The sequence below is a fragment of the Peromyscus californicus genome, unplaced genomic scaffold, assembly GCF_007827085.1.
Source record: "Peromyscus californicus insignis strain IS unplaced genomic scaffold, ASM782708v3 Scaffold_12__1_contigs__length_115047231, whole genome shotgun sequence".
Classification (NCBI taxonomy): Eukaryota; Metazoa; Chordata; class Mammalia; order Rodentia; family Cricetidae; genus Peromyscus; species Peromyscus californicus.
In genome coordinates, this window is record NW_026294413.1 from 61,119,994 (window position 1) to 61,144,017 (window position 24,024).

The 24,024-nt window shown below is 45.9% G+C and overlaps 2 protein-coding genes across 2 annotated transcripts in view; both read right to left on the reverse strand.

Moving 5' to 3' along the window:
* Positions 1 to 24,024, reverse strand: part of Serpine3 (serpin family E member 3) — a 122,038-nt gene that overhangs the window by 88,712 nt on the left and 9,302 nt on the right. The gene's annotated exons all lie outside the window — the stretch shown is intronic.
* Positions 1 to 24,024, reverse strand: part of Fam124a (family with sequence similarity 124 member A) — a 52,144-nt gene that overhangs the window by 18,726 nt on the left and 9,394 nt on the right. The window contains exon 3 of the mRNA XM_052732988.1: positions 5,137 to 5,870. Coding sequence (XP_052588948.1) covers positions 5,137 to 5,870 — 734 coding nt within the window. The remainder of the gene's footprint in view (positions 1 to 5,136; positions 5,871 to 24,024) is intronic.

Genomic DNA, 24,024 nt, shown 5'->3' on the forward strand with positions numbered 1-24,024 from the left:
CTTATAAAGAGATCAGATTGTAGGACAATATAATACATTGCTATTTTCCCATAGAGGCCACCTTTTACCCTGCAGTGGCCAGGTCAGGCCAGTGTGTATTTTTTAATCCCAGCCATCCCTCCTTTCTTATAGATAGTTCTCTAGAAAGATGGAGCTCAGCACTAAGTTTTGTCTATGAAAACTAAGTGCACTTCTCCTTTGGCTATCAAGAACAAACACCCACCACACACTATGAAGAAAGGAGTATTCATTTATTTGAGATTAAACTACACCTGTGGTGAGCACCGTGTTTTGAATGTGAAATGTCCCGATAGGCTCATGTGTTGGAACACTAGGTCCTCAGATGATGCCACTGTTTGTAAAGCTTACGAAATGTTTAGGAGGTAAGGCCTCTTTGGATGAAATGGATCACTGGGGGTGGGTTTTGAGGTTTGATAGCCCCACTTCCCTTTCTGTCTATTCTCTGCTTCCTGTCTGCAGAGGCGATGTCACCAGCTGCTTCTGGCTTTTGTCACCCCACCATGGTGGACTGTCTCCCCTTGAACTATAAGGATAAACCCTTCCTCAGAGACAAGCCATTCTTGTCTGCCATTTTATCACAGCCATGACAAAGGCAGCTAATACACTGAGGAGATACCTATAGCCTCGAGACCACAGCTCCAGGATATGTGGAGCTGCAACTCTGAGACCTTGTCTCTTCTCTGCAAGTGAGAGCCATTCCCTCCACTCAAAGTGAGACAGTTTTCCCTCTCTAGTATAAAATGCAGCTTCTGTCTGATCCCAAGTTTTGCATGTGGGGTTTTCAGCCCACATGATAGGTATATTAGCTATAGCCAAGAAGGCTGGACTGGGTCAGCTCAACACAGTACAGCCAAAGAGGCTAGACTGGGTTAGCCTAACACATGTATTAGCTACAGCCAGGGAAGCCAGACTGGGTCAGATCAACACTACCTATCAGCTATACCCAAGGAGGATGAACTGGGTCAACCCAACATGGTAGGTACACCAGCTACAGCCAGGGAGGCTGAACTGGGTCAGCCCAACACAGTACATCAGCTACAGCCAGCAAAGTCAGACTGGGTCAGCCCAACATGGTACATCAGCTACAGCTGTGGATGGGTAGAGGGGCTTTCAGCCAAGGCCTGCTGCTGAGGGGACATCTCAGCAAAATATAGAGCTGACCAGCACCTGCCACAGAAGGGGCAGCTTCACCCTTTTCCTCAATCTCCACTAAGTGCTTCAGTAGAAGCAGTTTCTCATAAACAGCTAAATTCTATTTCAGTTACATGCATGTCACCCCTGCAGGAAAGGAGAACGCTGAAAACCATCTTGTTGACATGGAATTTATACAACAGGAAACCCGTGCAACCTTATGCTTTAGAAAGTGATAGGAAATGAGCAGCAGCACACAATGACTGAGGTGCAGCCCGCCTTGCCATCCCAGGTATCTTCTTTGCTTTTCAGGGTGTTATTCTCTTTTGTAGCCGTCTAAGCAGTCACAGATCCACTCAATTCCCACAACGAAGATTTCAGCTAAGCAACACACTAGGTTCAGACAAAAAGGATCTACATTTCGGAACTTTCCAAAGACTGTATTTTGTATAACATACACTATGCAAAGGCAGAAAAATGTATTTGAAAAATGAATATGATCATTTCATCCCAAAGGATGTTTACACATGTTCCGAAGTTTTTGGCATAGCTTACCAGGAAATCTTAGCATACACAAGGACAGTTCTTGCTTGACTGAAGTTAACTGAAAACTTTAGACTCTGATGGATTAATAAACACTGCTTTTATGAATAGAATCAACTTCATAATGGAAGTTTTAGAAGATAGGTGGATTTTTTTTCCCAGCACCTCCTAACATACTCTATAATTTTTATTGTATTTCTTTTTTGTTATCTGCTTCCCCTGCTAGAAGACAATTTCACTAAGGAAGGGACTTCTGGTTGGCTGCATTCAGAGATCACAGAGCCTGGCATGGAGAAGGCAGCCTATGAATTGTCTGAATGACCAACTGGTTAAAGTTAGGCACGATATAATTTCCTCATGACCTACAGATTCCAGGAGAGTGTGATTCGAGCAATGCCTTGAAGGCTGGTTACAGTAGCGGGTACTGTGTCTGGATTAGTACTCTAGGACTGAGTGCGCAGTCAATGTCCAGGCTGAACAAAAATGACTAAAGCAGCCACTGTGCATGTGATCGCCATCTCTCAGTGAAGACATTCTCAGGACTCTGCCTCGAAGCTCATTTTGACAGACAGCAACTCTTTGTGGCAGGATGCCTTGCTTTTTAAATCTTAGAAATATTTATTCTTATTTGTTTTTATGTGTGTGTGTCTGTACACGGATAGGTACACAAGCGTGAGGATGCTCTAAGAGGTCAGAAGGTGTTGGACTCACAGGAGCTGGACTTACAAGTAGTTGTGAACCACCCAATGTGGATGCTATGAACCAAACTGGGGTCCTTCGTAAGAGTGGCAAGGGCTCCTAACCACTGAGCCATGTCAACATTACTCTCTACTTCAGATCCTCATGGATCTAGTGGATATTACTCTTTGTGCTAAGAATGTGTCTTTATCAGGCATCTTAGGTCTTTTTTAAAAATGTGGTATCTACTTAGGAGTACACAAAAAGGAAGACACCATAGCCAGTCTGAACCTCGTATTGACTAGATACCTCCCCTTCTTGCGTAATATAGAGTTCAGGGAGGAGCTGAGTTGTTTATAGAAAAAACAAAAATCAAATATTCTTTTCTCTGCTGGAAAAGTTACAAAGAGAGGAAGAGGCTCCTAGACACAGTTTGGACAAAGTGGAGGGGAGAAGGGAAATGCCGTCTCAATCTGAACAAGGCAACTGAGAAACTACACAATCGAGATTTTCCACAGTGTATCTTAAAAAGTGTATCTGAAAAGAGTTTTAGGGAACTGTAACGGCTAATTTTGACTGTCACCTTGGCTGGATTAAGACACGCCTGGAGATGCCTGTGGAGGTGTCTGTGAGAACATTTGCAGAGAGGCTTGACTGAGGAGGGAAGACTCTCTCTAAAAGTGGTGGCACCATTGTCTGTGATGGGGTCCCATGCTGAATAAAAAGAGAACAAGGAGAAAGCTGCCTGAGCACTGGCATTCATTCCTTGGTGCTTCCTGGTCTGCTGAGATGTGAGCGGAAAGCCGCATGCTCCTGAGGCCACAGCTTCAAGTTTCCTGCCGCCATGCCCTCCCCGACACAGTGAGTCCAAACAAGCCCTCCCTCAGGTTCTGTCTGTCACAGCAATGAGAAAAGTAACTAGTGTAGGAACAGTTGGTGCCAATAAACAAACAAACAAACAAACAAACAAATAAAAAGTATTTTCTTCAGTGCCTTTCCTCTTGTGGCCCGGGATATCTTACTTTTTTTGAAGACTGAACTATACATTTTTATTTTGGAAAGTAACTTAAAGAGATGGACAGGTGCGCACCTCAGTTTACAGCGGGAGGCTGTTCTCTGCACCAAAACAGGTCAACAGTGGCCATTCTCCAAAACTGGAAGGTGCTGTTTATTGCCTCTGCCTGAGGTATTGAACATACCGCCACTAAACTGGCTTATAGAGAAGTTCTGCATTCCTTAGTCCCAAGGTAAGAATCGCTTTTCTTTCTCTTCCAGCAATTCCTCATCTTCGAAAGCCTGCACCTATACAGACTTTATAGTCACTGAAATGTGTAGATGACCTTTGACACCTTTCAGTGTTTCCTTGGAGGCGGAGTCCAGGCCAAGCCTTCTATGCTGTTCTTTCATTTACACTACTAGAAGGATCGAGAGAGGACAATTCATGGCTCTGGAGAGGGAGTGATCTCTTCAGCAGCCATCACACACATTTGGGTCTTTTAGTACAAATATAGTCCTTGGCATTTTGTTAACTTTGACTGGTGCAACTGCCATACTTTGCACAGAAAACTTGCAATCTTCAGATACAGAATTGTTTTTCCACACATTTCAAGAGCAATGGCTAATGTTTAGTTTATTTGATAATAAAGCAAGGTGCCCTGGATGCAGTTTGGATCCAGTCATCTGAACCGTATCACTTTACCTCATCATGTGGGGGGAAAGTTCTGGTGCTTAAAGCCACAGTCAACCCAAATGGTGAAACTTTACCTGTGATCCCAGCAGGCACAATTATCCCCCAGAGTCACTGAGCCCCCAGGGGCTACTGGTTCTTTCTCTTCAGGTAGTCAGACATGAAAAGTGGGATTATAGAGGCTGAGGCCTTACTGGTGATGAGGACAGAGGCCAGTGTCTGGAGCATGGTAAGAAGTGTTCTACCCCTGAACTACGTCTCCAACCCAAAGCAGTGCAGGAAAACAAAGCCCTCTTCTCACAGGACTGAATGACTATGAACTCAGGCAGCCTGGCTTGGAAAGCAGTGATCGGGTAAAGCCAGAGTAGGGCATTCTTTAACTTCCATGTCTAACTTTGAGTTTCAGACTGTAATCGCTTGTCTCAGATGAGTGTGGGACACACCATGCTGGGGTACAGAAGAAAGGAGGCTTGAGCAGCCTGGAAAGGTTGGAGCCAACATAGGCTCCTAAAAAAAAAAAAAAAAAACCACTCAGGTGGTGGTGGTGGGGGGCTACTTCAAAGGCATCACCCACTCCCTCAAATGTTGACAAGGGGCTTTGTGGCAGCAAGTGTGGAAAGTGGAGGGTGGGGGCAGCAGAGAGAAATTCGAAATCTCCTCTACAGACTCGGTACAGTTTTCAAACCCCTGGGCTTCTCACGGAGAAATGGAGAATAGGAGAATACACTGGGGAACCTCTCCGGCGTGAAAGATCGGATTTAGGGCTCTTTATCAGTAAGTTCCCCAGGTGAGAAGCCTGTGTGCTTCCACCCCCAGAGAGCTGTGAGTGTTAGGAGTGCTCAACCCGAGATGCCACCTGGAAGAACTGCACATGTGTCTACAGAGGCCTGCACTGTTGCATGGAGGCTAAAGGAACCAGAGACAGAGATCTTTCCACCTCTGCTCCTGCTTGGAAGAGTACGGGTCTAGGATGGACAAGGCCATCGCGCTCTTCTTTGCCCTAACTACATGGCTTTCTGGCACAACAGACCCGCAGACAGACAGACAGACAGACAGATGCCAGACGACCTCTGTACCTGCAGAAGGATCTTGTTGCCATCGTGGTCCTCAGTCTGCCAGCGCCCCTCGCTGATGGGGCTGCAGGGGTTGGGAAGGAGGGGTACCAGCTGCCCAATGTCCTTCACTCGGAACTCCAGCACGGAGGAGTCGGTGGGCACTGGGTTCTGGTCGCAGGGCAGTCTTTTCAGGGAGAACTGGATGTCTATATCCAGGTTGGAGAAGATGGGGAAGATGCAGAAGTCCGCTTTCCGCTGGCTGGGGCTCCGGCGCAGGATCAGCTCATAGAAGCGGAGGCTGTCAGCATAGCTGTCATGGCGACAGTAGATGGTGAAGCGCACGATTTCTTTGCCATAGTGCACGGGCCGGATGGCCCACAGCGGGGTCCCAGGGGCCAGAGTGAAGAAGTCCTGGCTACAGGGCAGATAGGGTAGGAAGCGGCCGTGCACGCGCTCTGTGTGGTGGTGGCGCCAGGGCGGCCGTTGCAGCACCTGGTGCACCTGCAGGATCTGCTCCTCTCCATACTCCTCCTGCAGGAACAGTACCACAGCCACCGCCGGCTGCGCACCCTTGGGGGACTTCCGCCTTCGCCTGCCTGTGCGCCGCTCAGACACTCGGAACAGTGGGAGGTCAGGGTGAACCCACGCCAAGACCTTGTCGATGGCCTCCTGCAGTGGCTGAGATGCCCCTGGGTCTGCGATGATGTGGATGCTCACCAGGAAAGGGTCCTGTGCCTCCTCCACAGAAAGCTCACCTGAGGCACACAGGAATGAATGAATGGATGGGTGGATGGATGGATGGACAGACAGATGGATGGGTGGGTAGGTGGATGATTAGGTGGGCCAATGGTTGAGTGGATATCTGGATGGGTGGGTGGGTGGATGGATAAAAGGGTACATGAGTGGATGGATGTGTGGATGAGTGAGTGGACAGACAGCTGAGTGAATGAAGTGATAATTATTCCATTAAGAGAAACAGTAATGATACATATTGCCTTCACAGGAAGAGAAGCCAAATTCTAACTGAATGGAATCCATGATCTTAGATTTTGTGATCCCAAGTTCTAGAGAGGAAAAGGGGGGTATTGCTTTATGTTGGACCACATTAGAAAAACCTTGGTTCTGTCCAGCAGGTTTCATAGTCTCTTCTAGCTAGGAGAAGCCAAAGATCTTGACTCAGAAAGCCCTAGTGGGCTCACAAGCCCCTTCACACACGTGCCTGTTGTTGTAGGGCTTTAATAATGTTGGATCAAAGGTTGGATCAAATCTTGTCTGGACTCTTCATCTCAACTGTTACCCATCTTGAGAACAGTTGAGTTCATTGTTTCCCTCCTCTTATTCACTCTCACATTATTTGAGCAGCTAATATCTAGCAGGGAGTCGGTAGGGAGTCAAGGAAGACACTAGGAGTCTGTTTAGGAAGACTCTGAATGAACAGTGCTCTCTTATGTGGTCTACAACCTGTGTCGCCTCAGGTGGTGGCTTTTTAAATCACCATACCCATGGGTGAGAGTTTAATGATTAAGGTGGGAAATGCAGATGTGAAAATGCAAATTCAATGTGATATGTGTCTCTAATGAACGAAATAGAAGAGCATCTTGGGATGGGGGTCAACAAGAAGCTAGGACTGCCTATAGAAAATGGGATCTTCCTGAAGTTCTTTTTGAAGTTTCTTTGTACTTGGGTGGAAGGGGAAGTCTAGAGGTCAGACAGCAGGCTGGAGTAGGCTCTTGCTTTCTACCATACGGGACTCACGGACTCAAACTCAGCTCATCAGCCTTGGCAGCCATCACCTTCACCCACTTAGCCAACCCTTGCTACCCTTCCCAAACTTCTAACAAAGAACAGATGGCATGGACCTTCAACAAGACCATACAACTAGATAGGCACATGTTTCTTTGGTTGGATGCCGGATGAAAGAGTCAGCTTGCTTCTGGGCTATATGCAACGGAATTGCCCCATTTCTTTACATACCAAACCCCTGCTTGGAGAACCAAGCTTCACTCTCAACAAGGCTTCAACAGAATATGCTACAGCTTATAGGTAGGCACTTGTGGATTTCCTAAAATGACCACAATGCCCTACCCACAAGTGCTCCCTAAAACACCCACAATCTTTTGTTTTGCTTTTTTCTTTGGTCTGTTTTGTTTATCCCTGTAATGGACTTTGAAGGGCACTGTCCTATGTGCTTGGCACTGAGTAGGGCAGGGAGCACCCAGTGTGGAATGGGGCGTTCACTCTAGTCTGCAGCTGAGGCGTCTAGCACAAGGCTCACTCACTGGAAGAACCTGGGACTGTACTGTCGGAGATACAGGAAGGAGCATCCAGAGCTGAGCACAACACCTTAGGGGTGTGGTTAGGAGCCAGGTAAAGTGGTGAGGCAGGTATGCTCAGGCAAAGCTACTTTTTTCTACAGAATTTTACAAATCTTGAATGAGTCAGTCACCCTTCCTGTGTTCCCAGGTAGATACCTCTGTGGTGGTTTGAATGAGAATGGCCCCATAGGCTGATATGTTCGAATGCTTGGTTCCCAGTTAGTGGAACTATTTGGAAAGGATTAGGAGGTGTGGCCTTGAGAAGAGGTGTGTCACTGGGGGTGGGTTTGAGGTTTCAAAAGCTTAAGCCTATTCCCAGTTTGTTCATATTCTCTCCCCCCTCCCTGTCCCTCTTTCCATCCCCTTTCCTTGTGCTTCTGATCAGATGTAAGCTCTCAGCTACTGCTCCAGTGTCATGCCTGCCTGCTAGCTTCCTAGCTATGATGATCATCATGGTGATGAACCATCCAATTAAATGCTTTCTTTTATAAGTTGCCTTGGTTATGGTGTTTTGTCATGGCATCAGGAATGTAAGAAAGACAACCTCCAACTGCAAAGCTGAGTGTTTAACCTGGCAATACTTTGCCTTGGGGGGGTTTGCTGGCCACCGGGGTGTGTGCTCACTTAAAAACCTTACCTGAGAAAGATGCTTGGCCTTCAAAATGTACTGTGTGCCTTAACCTAAATGTGAAGGATCCTAGGTGAATGTGCTGTGTGTGCCTTTACCTAAATGTGATTGATCTTAGGTGAATCCAGACATCTTTCAACCAAGTGTGAGAGGGATGGAGTATGGTAGGCAGGTTTATCTGGAATCCAGACCTGTCCTCACAATGTCACCAGGTGTGAGGCACACAGTAAGCAGTGGCCCATGACGTCCAAGCAGTGCCGTGGACTTTTAGCAGCCACAATCCAAACCAGCCACAGGATGGCAAGATGTTGTATAGGAGAAAATACTCCACTGAGCCTGGGAGGGGAATGAGGCAGGAAGGACCACCCTAGCTGAGCCCAGGCTAGATCAGACAAAGACAGATGGCAAGCGAGATCTGGCTCAGTCAGGGTTAGACTGTTGACCCAAGACACACGGGAAATAACAAATGAGTGAGGAGACAGGAGTCGACTGTTAAGTAGCAGTACTGAAGATGCAGGTGGAATTGGGGGGAGCAAAAGAAGAGGTGTATTGTCACAGGTTACTTTGGAGGCACGAGGGGTGGCCTTGGAGGCCACAGCCACAGGGCAGTACATACAAAGCAAGAGGGTGGAGCGTGCTGACGTTTCTGTGATGTGTTGTTTAACTGAAGTGAACAGAAGAGAAGGGCAGGTTCAAGGGGAAGACCAAGCACTCCGCCGCCAGACCACCTGGCCTGGCACGGTAGTTACTTCCAGGAGGCTGTCTCTTGGTTATGGGACTTTGATGCTGCTGAAGTGGTGGCCAAATCTAAGGGCGGACCTGCTCCTTGTAGACAATGTCTTGCACGTGTGTGGTTCTATGACGTGTGTGTTTCCATTCAGATTGGAATTATGAAAATCCATCATGCTGGCTCAGAGAACAGTCAGGGGGTTATTCTGGCCAGCTCGGGGCTCCCCCTTTCTGCCTAACTGGCCTCTTCCATTTCATTTCACACTGATACCATCACCAGCAGCGGTGCCGCTGAAGCGGTAGTGAAGGTGTGACCAATCCCTTTCCCCCAGCTCCTCCTCAAAAGACTCCACGGCTGGCTACCACAACGTACACTGCTCTCTCCCAGGCCGCCTCGAACTCCTAAGTCCAAAGACGCACAACTCTGCTAAACACCAGTCAATTCTCAACACAAATGGGAAAGCACAGAAAGGTTTTGAACAAGATGATGATGAAGAAGCTGGGTCAAGGAATTACAGTTTCTGTCACGGAAAGAGGAGTAGATGGAGCAGAAGGAAAGTTGGGAAAAGCAGCTGTCTGAGAAGTGAGGTGGCCCCTTTATGATCCAGAACCTCCTCACAGGGTGTGCACATAGCCAGAGGCCCGGAGTGAACCAACAGGAGTTCTTTTGTAAAGACCTGAGCACGGTGAGCTCATTTAGGCCCGGTACAGCCCTTGAAGTGGCTGAGATCATTACCTTCATTTTAGAGAGCAGAAAATCAAGGCACAGAAGCTAGTTACCCACCAAGAGCGGCAGAGGCAGAACCCGCTCTCCAGCACAGGGGCCTGTGAGCCACTGCACCCCATCCCTGCTGCACCTGCTTCCCAGCGGGAGGCTCAGCTGCCATTCTCATCCCCACCCACATCTGGCTATGCTGCCCCACCTTTCCCTCTCCTTCTCAGTGGCTCCTTCCAGCCACCAGCTTTGGGTCTCAGATATTCATTTGCATTACTTTCCTCTGGCCCTGGGTCTCCTCCTGAGGGCAAGCATTCACAGAAGTCACCTCTCTCTTGGCTCCTGCTAAAGTCTTTACATCTCAGCCACTGCCCCCTGCCTGGAGGGCAGCACAGGCCAGAGCCAAAGGTGGTGGTACCCAGGAAATAAAAACAGAACAGAGATTTCAAGAAAGTGCACAGGTGGGCAGGAGAGGCTGGGCATGAAGAAGCCAGGGGAGTAGAAGCTAAATTTCCCAAAGACTCTAGAGTTGTCAGAGCCCTCAGCCTTATGCCACCTCCTGCAGCCACATAAAGGTTTCCCAGAGAGCAGGCACAAAGGCTGAAGCCTGCCTGGATGGTTGTGTGTTTACAGCTCTGCAAAGGGCAGGCTGCCCAGCCTGGGAGAGTGAGCTGGGCTCCACCCCTGACTGCTGGCAACCAGGATGTAGCCAAGATCCAGCAGGTGGAAGACAAGGCCAGAGCCTGAATTGCCCTTGGGCTGCATGAACCAGGAGCCAGGAGAGGCTGAAGTCCTGCTCCAGCCCAGCTCTGAAGAACAGGCAGTGACATATGTATGCTTGCTGGTGCTCACTGCACGTGACCCTGAAACAGCTCTAAGCTGTCATCAGGCACTAGGATTACATGTGCACCTTTACGGCACTGATCAGGAAACCAACTGTTTGAGGGGAAGGAGAGAAAATGTGAATAATTAATTGTCATGAAAAGCCTCTAGACCTCCCCGGAGAAGCACTCGACACACTGCGCCAGGATGTGCACTGCCTTTATCATATCTATTACCTGTCTTTTCCAAGGACCCCACAGAGCACCTGCTCCATCAGGGCAAAACACAGCAAAAAGCAACACCACAAGACCGTCCCATGCCGCCTGAGAGACTGGGAGCTGCCACAGGGACAGGATTGCCTTCCAATTAGCCCAAGTCTCCAGAAAGGAGAAGGAGGGCTCCTCCTGTGGTTCCAGGATCAGAGTGGAGCAGCTCCAGCGTTAAGGAGAGCAGAGTTGAAACCAGGCCTTCTCTGAGAAAGGATGTGTAGCCAGCCCAGGTTTTCTGCACGCCCCCCTCCCCCCAACAATCTTTGATCCTGTAAACCCCCAGGTTTTTGTTTTTTTTTTTTTTTTTTTTTTTGGCTACCAAAACTCAAGAGAAAAAAAAGACAATAGCAAACATTTATTAAGTGCTTATTATTTGTCAACTACTGTCCCCAAACCTTATTTGTGCAATCTCATTGAATCTTTGAAACAAAATGCTACTTGGTGGCTAAAATGCTGAGTTGCTCAAGGCCCTTTGGCTAGAGAAAAGCAAGGGCTATCTGAACTCCAAGTCTCCCCAGGCACTATGCTGTCACCTCATCAACCTTCCATCTTTGTCCCAAGCCTTACCGTCTCTGGCTGGGGCTCTAGACCTGCTCTCCAGCTTCTTTACCTAATTTGAGTGTATGATCCTGTTATGAACCAGATGACCATGTCACATACTTTTGTGCTACAGAGGAGAGGGGAGGGGACCAAGGCCTTTCTGCTTGTTGAGAGACTTTGGGATGCTAGATGGCTACTTGGCTGTCTTGATGCCCCCTACATAGAGACCCTCACCACCTCTCTTTCCAAACCAGGGCCACACACTAGTTCCCACCATCTGGTTCCTCCTTCATTAGACCACCTTTCAGGACAGACTGGAAGTCTCCATAGCACCTACTTCTTAGTAATGGGCATGTCCAGCTGAACGTTAAGATCTAGCCTTCCAAAGTGACCCTCTGAACTAGTCTTAGCATCTGACAAACTCAGATCTGCTTTCCTGGATTTTTGAACAACAGTTGATCTCGCTGTTACTGCATTCTCAGGTTGTCACTGACAAGTGGTAACCCATTTATTCAATCAAGGAATGCTTATTGAGCTTCTACTATGTGCTAGGTGGTATATAACAGAGAGTAAGATAGACTTTGCCTTCAGAGAGCGTATGCTCTTGTGTGTGGCGGGAGAGACTCAATAAATAATGACATAAGCAGTCACAGCTACTTTACTTAGCAAACAGGAGTTCTATGCTCACATAGGAAGAGGTATCCAAGGCAGCAGTCAGAACCAGGAGCTGTCAACTGAACAAACCACTCAGTACCCTTCCAGGGCCAGAATGTCCACCAACAAATACCCCAGTGCTCTGAGCACTCAGGAGGCTCAGGACTCTGAGTGAGGGCATCTCCATCTCTGTGGGCTGTTTTAGGAAAGGCACACGAGCGTGGGTGAATCTGCCTCTCTAAAGCTTCACTGGCAACGGAGCACTCCAGATATGTCATGTCAACTAGACACATGCAACCTGGTCGTGGAAAACACAGGCTAGACACGCAATAGAGTTGCCCAGGGCACAGGCTGACACTGAACCAATCACAGGCCAGTGGGCAGGAGGAAAAGTTCCTAGTGACAAAGAACACAAAATCCATAGAGGGCCCCACTCTCCCTTTAAGCAGCATCAGAAAGGGGTACAAATTCCTTCCTGGGAGAGCCATTTCTCTGGAATGTAATGAATAACCTGCTTTCTTTGCTTTTAGCACGTTTTAAAAAGACAATTATTTGCATCTCTTAACTAATGAGAAACTCATGAGCAATTCCCTTAAGAAACCAAGAGTTAAGATAAAATCTCAGACTTCCTCAATTTTGGGCAATTGTATAATCTCAATAATAAAATCGGCAGGGAAGTGAGTAGGCAATCCCTAGCTGCATTTATAGTGGAAGTAGTACGGCTGCTCCTCCCTTCGTCTCAGGTCCTGCAACTCCCTGCAGTTCAGGACAGAACTCAGGCTGCGGCGGCGGTTAAGCTGAAACCTGGATTTTCACTTGGCAGAGAACAATCAGCAATCTTTGTGCTCCCTGGGCCCTTCCACGCTTTTGTGAAAAGGCTGCCTTGGCTACAGCTGCAGCCCCAGGGCTCTCAGTTTTCAACGTTTGTACAGAGACAATGGCATGGGCCCGGACTTCTACATGCTGAGCTCTTCTGAAACCAGGACATTTTTAAGAAAAAAGGAGACAAGAACACAGCCAGTAAGGCGGACAGCACGACACTTTCCTCCACTTGGAAGCAGGACCTCCATTTTACCTTAAGTGTATGTCCGAGCCTCACTCAGGCTGTGCTCTGAAACACCCATGGGAAGGAGAGGAGAGCAAAGGCAGCCACCAAACAGTGAAATAAGACATGAGATGGGCATACCTGACAGAGATTCTGAAAGGGCCATTAATTAGCTGGAGGAGCTACGCATACAGCTAGAAACAAACATACTAGATGATTTACGTCTAAACACTGCAATGATTTTGTCAGTTCTGATTTGGTGACTTTGAGAACATCCCCCAAGATTCCCCAAGTCCTGATCTGCCAGCCCACCATGTGGTAAAGGCAGCACAAGGGATACTGACTAGGAACTGCCCACTGGGGTGGGATCTACTTTCCATGAAGCCTTTCAGAGCCTGATGGTCTTGTGGCTACTACTGCTACCTGAGCCTGAAAGAGAATACGATCATAGCTTTAAATGCCAGGAACAGAAAAGACTTCATTTCATGTAGAGGCGCTCCACACCACAAGCATCTCCTCGTTTCTCAGCTACTCTGTAGAGCACTTCTGCTCACTTGCTATCTACAGTTTGTGTGTACGCACTGTCTCTGTGTGTCTACATGTATGTGTACCTCCCCTTTGCATATTACATCACAATGTTTATGAGACATCTGGTTATTCTTCAGTGTCAGTGGGAGAGTGAAATGGTCCACAGTGAGGAGAAGAAGAAGAAGAAGGGGTCATGAGCTTTACACACAACACATCTTTATCTCAGTAATTCTACCTGCAGGAGTTCACCCTCATAATGGATGTATCCAAATAAATTATGAGTTCCTGCCCATTGAGTAAGGATGTTCCTGGCAACCATGTTTATAATAGTGAAAGTGGCATACAACCCGCAGGGTCTACTTTAGGTACTGGTGACTGTGACTAAGACCCATGAAATAAATACTGCACGGGTGTTCAAACTGCTGTAGAAAGATGTTCCTGGAGACACAGTCATTTACAATGTCTATAGTGGGGAAATAAGACATCTTCTGTCTGTCATCTGTCTGTCTCTGCCATTCTAATAAATATGTCTATAATAATATAGATGGTCATTAAAATATGCAAAGGCAGACAAGGACAAATAATGGATTTTCTGGGTGGGATTCTAGGTCTTAATCTCTTATGAATTTGCATTTTCTGATTTTAAAGAAAACAAAATAAACAAAGAACCAATGGCTATGAACTATTTGGGCAATAAAATTCTTTCTAAAGTGAGAAATGTCATAGTCCCATCAAGGGCAGGTGCAAGTGTGTCAGCTACTCTCTTTCGACCCCTCCCTTGGGGTCCTGACAACACTGGCAGAGACCAGATGCTCCTCAGGGGCCACTTGGTTTTCTCTGGGAGAATTTAAACAAGAGAGCCTGGCTCCCTTTTCCTTTTACTTCCTTGGTAGAAATTTTGTATAGTTGCAGTTAGTTCAAAATGAAAACCCTGAAGCTGTATCTCATACCTTTGAAGTCAGAGGGAGTCTACTGTATTTTTAAAATTAGATCTGAGCGCAGCAGAGGATAGAGGAGTTGTCTGTGTGCTAACGTCTTTACCCTTCCATTTCCAGATACAGAGCTTGGCTTATTGCCTTTTTCCTATCCACTGTCAAACAGCCACAGTGTTGAGCTTTCAGCTCCCATGCAGAGGAAATATGAAGCCCACACCATCAAATACAGATGCTTTAGGTTGTGTTTCATTATCTCAGAGATTTTGTTTGCTGTTTCTATCATTATTCAAGTAAATGCTGCCGCCATTTGTCAAAATGAGCTCTAAAACATAAGGGATGTGTTCCATGTTTTAAGGTAAACCCTTCTTAGTGGAAGGATGTAATGACTTATTTATAAAGTTAAAAAAAATTCAAGTATTTATCAAGTGAGCACATTTCCTAAGCAGACGGTCTGTAAATCAGAGAACCACAAAGCCAGAGTCCAAGTACAGGAAATATAAGCACACGCCACTGGGCTAGCTCAGGGCTTCTCAAACTTTCTTTATATGCAACTTCAGGTGGGACCTGACATTCTGCATCTGAGGCAGCAGTAATCCAGGGTAGCAACTGCATGTGTTCCACCAGGCTATGAATAGCATCTCTGGGCAGCTGACAAAATGTAGGACCAAAAGGGCTACCCCAACCTGCTAACTGTGGCGAAGCCTCCACCTGAATCATTGCAAGACCCAGATCCACCAAAGAGTGTTCTCTACGAGCTACCTAATGACTCCATTCCTAAAAGGAAGGTCCAGGAATGTGACAAATATCTCCAAACTTGAAGCTATGCTGGTTACATGAAGGCCTGATGCGTGGGGGTGTGGGAAAAGCTGCCCCCAGCAGATTCTTTTTTCCCTCAGTGTGAATGAGGCCATTGCTTCAGGGAGGGGAATAAATAAGGACACTGTCATAGCTAGGTACAGGGGCAGCTTTAGGCATCCCATATGGTAACATCAGTATATGCAGCAGACACTTCTAAGTAAGGTCTTTAAATAGACAGCTTCTGTGGAGCACAGAGGAAGCAAGATGGCTTTTTCTGTGAGAATAGCATCTAAGTGGTTTCTTACTGGTCTCTGTGGCCATCACCCCACCCAAGATGAAGCTGACATCACTGACTAACACCAGCCATGCCTGAGAGTCCTGTCTAGGGCTGCAGTCATCCAGCCTCCCAGTAACTCACCGTGACACTCCCTTGCAAACAGACCTGTATACGAACATTATTATTGTATCAGTGCAACGTCTAAAACATCAGAAAAACTGAGATGGTCTTATTTGGGGCTCACTTGCTGGATGCTGTTAAATTAGCCTTGTGTCACAGTAGAGCAGAAATTCAAAACCCTAAGAATGTCCTCCATTCAGAAATGAGTGTGCCCTCTCCCTAGTACTATAATGCGGCTCGGGGCATCCATAAGGTCACAACCATACAACAAACAGTGTTGTTAAGCAGTCAGCAGTATATCAAACAGCATCATTCCCATTCGTCTTGTTAATCAGCTCCTCAGAAACCAAGGGAGAAGGAAATCAAGGAAAGTGTGATAGACTGAACGGAGGCACAGAAGTCCCACAGCTGAGTTCATCTAGCTGGGGGAAAACTGGAGGGTTTTCTGTCGATGGTTTCCTTGTGTTAGGGATGGACATGTGAGTTTTCCTCTAAATCTACGTGTATTGCTGTTCTTTGCTAATCATGAAGTCAGCAAATCCGACGGCTAAAATAATTCTTCATGAGGATAATGAATAGATTCCGGTTTTGTTAGATTTTATGGAATAGGACTCTGAAGAACACTTGTTCCGAGAATCACAGTCACGTGCTAAAAGCAGAAAGGCAACATGATTGCAATGTTTCCAAACAGATCAGAGTTAAATTTGATGCTGTCAGGTCTCCCAAAATACTGATCTTCCTTTTCAGGGAGTGACATGATAAAAATGACTCTAAGGAAGATAAATCTGTCAATAAGTGATCACCTCTGATAAACAGGAAGAAAATGGTAACTCTTGTTCTACGGGGTCTGTGTGGAGCTCCTGCACATCATGAGCCGAGGGCAGGAGGCTGTCTCTGCCACCTACTCTTTTCAGGAAGCAGTTAAGCTAGTGATTAAACCACAGTGAACTCACTTCTCTCCAACGAGCTACGGGGTTCACGAAGGAAACCAGTGTAAAATGGCAACCCATGATGCTCCAGTAAGTATCCTGGTACTGCAAGAGGAAGCAGAACCCCCTGAGAAATCAAAAGGAGAGAACCTGCAAGGAAAGATGTTCCCAGGACAGGAGGCACGGCCATCAGGGCCCAGCAACATGGCAGAAACGACAAGCCTGGCCAGCTTCAGGGCCTTGCAGCAGCCAAGATGCCTAGACTTTCTAATGGGAGAATACCCATAACTCTTTCGATTCCTCTTGTGATAAGGAGCCAGGAAAGCCAACAGATGTCTTGAGTTTGTAGCTGGGGCCACTTTAGGCCCAAATTGGGAGGGTCAAATATAGCTAGTTCTTCATCTATCTCCTACATGCATTATTCTGGGGTTAGAGAGCCTTAAGAGATGTCATATGTTCCTAAAAATGTAAATTTTAAGCTCCCAGGACCTGCTAAGAGTAATTCTCAAGTGTGATTATAATCTTTATGTGAATGGAAATCTCCAATCACACGGGCTCAGATCTCAGCAGCATTACATGGCACATTTAACTTTTCCCCCCTGGTATAATTGTTGTTTTCCTTTCATCCTGTTTATAAAATTTGCCCCTTTTATTCAAGCCACTTAAGAATGCAAATCGTGCCTCATGGCTTGATGATCTCACCAGAGTTCTGGAAATACAGCTTAAAATTCTGAGAGTGAATGGAATTCCTCTTCCTTTCTTTCAGTGAAATTCTCTTAGAGCCATAGTGTGCTGAGCTTTTCAGCACACAAAAGCAGATCTGGCTTTCTCCAGCAACCTATAAAGGGCAAAGGAACCATCTATAACTGGGAAAAATTCACCACCCCCCCCAAGCCACACGTTAAAGAAACTCCTCAGCTACGCATCCTCTGTGGTGAACGGCTTCACAAGATATGAGCGCAAGTGAGATTCCAGGATCACGAAGAGGAGGCCTGCCCATGGGCTCAATCTTCCTTGCCTCAGAGATGGACAATGAGAAGAACAAAAAGCAGCCTTTGCCTCAGGTCTCATCTCTTGCAATCCTTGGCTTGCAGTCAGCAAACAGTGGTGGAAAAGCTGGGGGTTGTCTAGTACCAAGAAATTCCTTTCCCCAAAATCTGGCATTTAGACAAAAGCCAGCATTCCCCCAGGGACCAGAGAAAATAGTTCCTACCTGCCTAAAAGGAATTATTCTCCTTATCTCCAGCAAAAGGGACCTATGGCTCTTAACACATGCTGTGGTACCTATTAGCATATCAAGGTCTAAGCTAGCTTCTAGGCTCTTTAGATCCCTACTCACAACACTTCAAAGCCTCCCCACCTCCCTCAGCTCACAGGTCCCCCCTCCTCCCAGATACCCGTCCTCTTAAAACCCCAGGAATTTTCCCTCATTGCCTCTTTCTTTTCCCAAGAGACAGCCTTGGCAGTTTGGAATGAACTTTCCCCCTTCCACGCATGGAGTGGCCATTCTAGTTTCTTTACTGCGCTATTTCATTTGTCTGGTGCTGAAACTGAACTGGCCTATATGAGTTCCCTTCCAAGGAACTCTCCGAACCCAGCAGCTGATTGGACTTTCCTAAGGCATGTATGGATCAGTTGTTTCTGCTGGCTCCTGCCATCCATCAGACTTGACCCCAGATTCTCGAGTCCATCTCTCCTCTTCTCTCAGTCTCTCTGACCCCACGTAGTCAGATCTCTCTTCTAGATAAGTGTCACCATGGAGATGCCATGGAGATGCCTGTTTTGTGTACTATTACCACAAAAGTCACACCAGTGTGCCAGGAAGCTCCTCTCATCTCCACTGGGCCCCAGTCACAAGGACAAGGGACACCTTTCCTCTGTGATTTGCAACATTTTTCTCTCTGACAAGTTTCCCGTTCTGCTTGGGGATGCCGCGATGAAAATTCTCATCACAACAACACTCTACCCCCCTCAGCTACTTTATCCCCCTCAGCTACTCTTTCTCGCCTCCCCCTAGGAGTGCAGTCTACTGGTGATGCCTGTGACCTTTTCCTCGTCTCCTCCCCTAGGAGCAGCCTGCAGTCCCGCAGCTCCTGGCTTCTGTGATACTTGCAGTCCTCCCCTCACTCAGCTCCCTCCTGCAGGACACTGCAACCCTTTTCTCTGCTCCTCCTAGGAACTGCCTGCGATCCTGCAGCTTCCTTGAGCCCATCCTGGCCCGTGCGACCCTGTTCTCTGTCTCTCAGCTCCCACTGGTGGTCCTGCGGCTTCTGCTCTCAGCTCCCTCCCAAAGTTCCTCCCCCCAGAGGTGCGTGCTCTGCCTCTTCCTTATGCCCTCCTTCTGCAGCCTGAGTCCTAGCCCATCTGGTGTTCTCTGTCTCTCTGTCTCTCTGGTCTCTCTCGCTCTCTCCTCTCTCTCGGAGCTTATAGAAATTCCCTCCAGTGGGATTTCATTTTGCAACCCTCGCTGCTCCTGGGATTACATACAACTTGGCCTCAGTACAGATCAATGGCTAAAACCTGGCTCACTTGATTTCCAGATTCTCACAAATCCTAACAATTGCCAACGCACAGAACAAAGGATCCCTAAATCTCTTATTTCTAAACTTGCGCTGCTCTGTTCTTCCAAAAGCCACTTATCTCAGGTTCTTCTACCCCCTTATCTCTACAATTCTCTGTTCTGTTCTTAGAGTATACAGAAAGCAGCCCTCTCTTGGGCTGAGGATTTCCTAGTAGTACGAACTTGTGGCTGGCTTGTTCTATTCCTCTGATCTTTCAGCCTTCACCCCAATATCTGGCTCCAGTTGTTTTTTTTTTAATTAATAAGACCATTTAGTAATTCGTGTTACACAGGTTCTCCTATTTCTCCCTACACAGGCACGTTTAGGGCATTAATTGATCCTGCTGGTCATACAGAGAGGCTGTACCAAGTTCTCACAACGGAGAGAGACCCCCCCCCCCCCCAACAGAACCTTCAGGACAATGACACACTTGTCATCCCGTCCCTACTCTGTCCTTTTAGTATGATTATTTAGGTCATGGGAGATATAATTTTAATGATCTATTTGGAAGAACATATTGCATCGTGGTGGTAATATTTGTGTTTTTCATGGTAGACTTTAGGCTTAATTAAAAAAAAATCTTTCCAGAAAGTACACTCTCTTTCAATGACTGCACAAAGGGGCCTTCTGCATGGGGGAGGAGGGGCGCAAGATTTATGTTCCTGGCTAGAAGCAGAGTCAGGCCAGGTGCTGCACTGAGGCAGGGCAGCTGTGACCCACCAGTATTCTTTAGTATCAGGAGAGGGCTACTGACCCCTCAGAACTAGAGATAAACATTTGATGATGATCTGGCTCAAAGGATAAGAAAATTATCTTATTATCCAAAGGTAATGTCTTCGGAAAAACTTAAAAAGCAAGAGCTGGGGCAGGAATGCAGTTCATCAGTCCCTTGGTTATTTGAACTAGTGACATGACAGTGTTCAAGAGATCAGAATTCCCCCAGGAGTCTTGTACTGGGGGGAGGGGACAGACAAGCTGAAGCCTGGTGCCAAAGGAGGAACTTGCTTCCCAAGAAGAAAGTCCATACAGTTCCTGTAACCATGACAGGAGAGACTGGAGTCATGACAACGACGGGCAGGACTACACCCAGACTGCTTAGTTATGCTTACCTTTGGCCCTCTATTTTAACCTAAAACTCATGATGGACTCAGGCTTCCTCATTCCAGTGCTTCCCCACTGGAAAAGAACCAAAACCCAAACCACACCTCTCTCTGCTCTCCACTGTTACCCATGTCTTTTAGTTGGTGTACTGATGATGGGTGCCCAAGCTTGGCTTGTTAGGGCTGTCTGGCTTTGACCCTAAAAACTGGCAACACTCTGGCCTTCCTCTTTTCTTTCTCCTGTTGAGAATAAGGATGTGAAGATGGTTGTGGCGGCAGTAGCCATATTGTCCCTCTCAGACAACCTTAAGGATGGAAGCCCAAAGCTAAGCATGGCATAGCAGAATGACTGAAAAGACTCCCCAGATCTGCACTACCTCCTTGGCTATGGCCATTCCACTGATAGAGGAGGATAAATCTCTACTTGCTTTTTTTTTTTTGGTTTTTTTTTTGTTTTTTTCAAGACAGGGTTTCTCTGTGTAGCTTTGCGCCTTTCCTGGTACTCGCTTTGGAGACCAGGCTGGCCTCGAACTCACAGAGATCCACCTGCCTCTGCCTCCCAAGTGCTGGGATTAAAGGCGTGCTCCACCACCGCCTGGCCCAATCTCTACTTGCTTAATGCTTATTTTTCTTTATCATTTGAAGCCAACACACAGTTGCCAATAAGAACACACACTGTGTATGAGGTCTTGTGTGTGAGGAGTGAACACCACAACTTCAGGGGAAAGGAAGAATAGTGACTCATTACTGATTCTAGCTGCCCCTGAGGAACCTCGACTTCAGATTGCCACTAAGACAAGGGAGAAGAGGGAAACATCCAAACCACACGATCAGGCTCGCTGTGGTGATCTGGAGGACAGCAAAGTGAGCTACAAGTTCAGCAATGGCAGTACGCAGGGATTTCAGAGAAACTATTCTTGAGGAAGTGTAGTGTCTGGGTCAAACAGGAATGAAAATGGCAGTCTGGAGAACAGTTCAGGAGGCTTAGCTATGCAGCAGCTAAGGTACTGTTCTCGTGATTCTAATGGCTTTAATAACCAAGGGGCAATGCTGGGTCTTCAGCTGGCTAGACTATCAGAAACTGCTCACTGTCGTTTCCCCTAATAGCCGAGTATAATTGGACACTAAATTACAATTCCAGATACTCAGCTTTTCTCACAGTCCCTACTGCAGAGGAAAACCAAGCCAGAACATCAATAAACATAATGAGCCAATTAGGTGTCTATCCAGTTGGGAATTAGAGTTGAAAGTTTAACAGGACCATGAGGGAGGGTGGAACTATTCAGTATTTATCAACTCAAAAAGTCAAGTTAATTGTTTTGGGTAATTTTAAAACGAATGTTCAATCAATATGGACAGCTTTGATGTAATGCTTTTAATCACTAAAAATCCTGTCTAGACATGAGGCATCATTCCTTGTGTGTACATTTACTTATATTTCGATATTAAGTATAAGCACTTCTCAATGTTCAGAGTATTCATATAAAACCTATTTCTACTCATATCTTTATTACATTTAATGATCACTTATAAGCCAGGAATTATAAAAATAGGAAGATGGACTAATAAAAATGTCTACATCCAAGGCTGGAGGTATATCACAGTGAGAATACTTGTTTAGCAGGCCCCAGACTCAGTACAATTTCTAGGGTCACTAAAACGTCTACTCTTTTTTAGCTAGATTTGAAGTGGAGAAATGATAGCTAAATTGTCCAATTATAGCCTTTGTTGGTAATAGTGTTGCCGTAACACACTTCACAGGGGTTATCAGAGTAGGATGTCCCTTCCAAGTTGGGCAGGGACAACATCTGCCTGCAGAGACAGTAGAAGAAGAAAGGTACAGAGAGGGGTCATCTGAAACCCATGGAGGCAGCAAAGGCTCTGAGCCTTCTCCTAGCCTTCATGTAGCAGGGATTGGAGCACTTGGCGTTAAGGAAAGAGTTAATCTGATTCCTGAACTAGAACACAACAGCAAAACAACAATACACACACACAATAAAATGACTGCAGCCAAGACACAATTTTCAGTAATAACTTTAAATATTAATGGCCTCAACTCTAATCAAAAGACACAGTTTAACTGAATGGATTAAGAAACAAAACCTACTTTTCTATTGTCTATAACCAACTTATATAGTAGCTTTTCTATAACCATCAACAAACACACTGGGAAAGAGATCATGGACACATGCCCATTCACAACATCCTCAAAGAAAAGAAAATATCGAGGAATAAATCTAACCAAGGAGGTGAAAGACCTCTTCAATGAAAACTTTATATCTCTGAAGAAACAGATTAAGGAAGACACTAGAAAATGAAAAGATATCTCGTGCTCATGATTAGTAGAATTAAGATTGTGATAATGACAATTCTACTAAAAGTAATTTAGAGAGTCAATCCAATCCTAATCAAAATCCCCATGACAATCTTCACAGAAATAGAGAAAAACATCCTAAAATTTATATGGAACAGCAACAAAAAAAGAGCCCAAAGCAATCCTGAACAAAAAGAACAATGCTGGAAGGACTACTGTTCTTCAAGATATATTATAGAGCCATAGTAATAAAAACAGTATGGTAGTTCCATAAAAACAGACATATAGACCAATGGAACAAAATGGAAGCCACAAACATGAGCACATATAACTACAGCCATCTGTTATTGACAAACAGGCCAAAAACATAGACTAGAGAAAAGATAGCATCTTCAACATATGTTGCTGGGAAAACCGAATGTCCACATGTAAAAGGACAGAGTTAAGACCCTTATTTATCACCTGCATAAAATTAACTCCAGATGTATCAAAGGCCTTAACATAAAATCTGAAACACCGAAACTGCTAGAAGAAAACATAGTCTGTATCTTACATGATACAGATGCAGGAAAAGACTTTCTAAATAGGACTCGACTTACCCAGGACTTCATAGAACTAAAAAGCTTCTGCACAGCTAAGGGAAAAAAATCACTGAGTGAAGAGGAAGCCCAGAGAATGGGAAGAAGAGGAAGAGGAATCCCACAGAATCTCTTCCAGCCATACATCTGACAGAAGATTAACATCCAGAATACAAAAGAACTCAAAACAAAGATTCAAGAAAACAAATGGTCCAGTTTAAAAATGGGTTTTAGATCTAAACAGGTCTCAAAAGATGAAATAAAAATGAATAAGGGACATCTCAAGAAAATATTCCTTATCCTTAGCAATTAGGGAAATGCAAATCAAAACAACTGATTTTATCTCACCCCAGTCAGAATGGCAAAGATCAACAAAACAACCAACAACAAACACTGGTGAGGATGTGGGGACCCCTCCTTCACTGATGGTGGGATTGCAAGTTGGTGCAGGTACTATGGAAATCAGTGTGGACTCTCAAAAGCTAAAAATAAACCTACCATATAACCCAGCTACACCACTCCTTGGCACATGCCCAAAGGACTCTACCTCCTGCTTCACAGATACTTGCCCAGCCATTTCACTGCAGTTTTTATTCACAATATCTATGAAATGGAAACAACCTGAATGCCCTCCAACTGATGAATGAATAATGAAAACATGGTACATATTCACAATGGAATATTACTCAAATGTAAAGAAAAATGAAATAATAAATTTTGCAGGTAAAAAGATGGAACTAGAAAATATTACACTGAGTGAGGCAATCCAGACCCAGAAAGACAAATGCCATGTGTTCTCTCTTATCTGTGGTTCCTAGCTCCAAATATTCAGATGTGAGTATATAATCTGGAGTAACTGCAGATACCAGGAAAGTAAAATGTCCATAGTGTGTGTGGGAAGGCGCTACAGAGAGGGGGATAGCAGGATAGAGGTGAAAGGATGGGAAAATGAGAAAACAGGGAAGAGATGGATAACTCGGGGGAGGGATATCAATACAGGAGAGGGAGGAGGAGGGATAAATAGCACTAAGGATGTCTGGAAAGGGCATAGG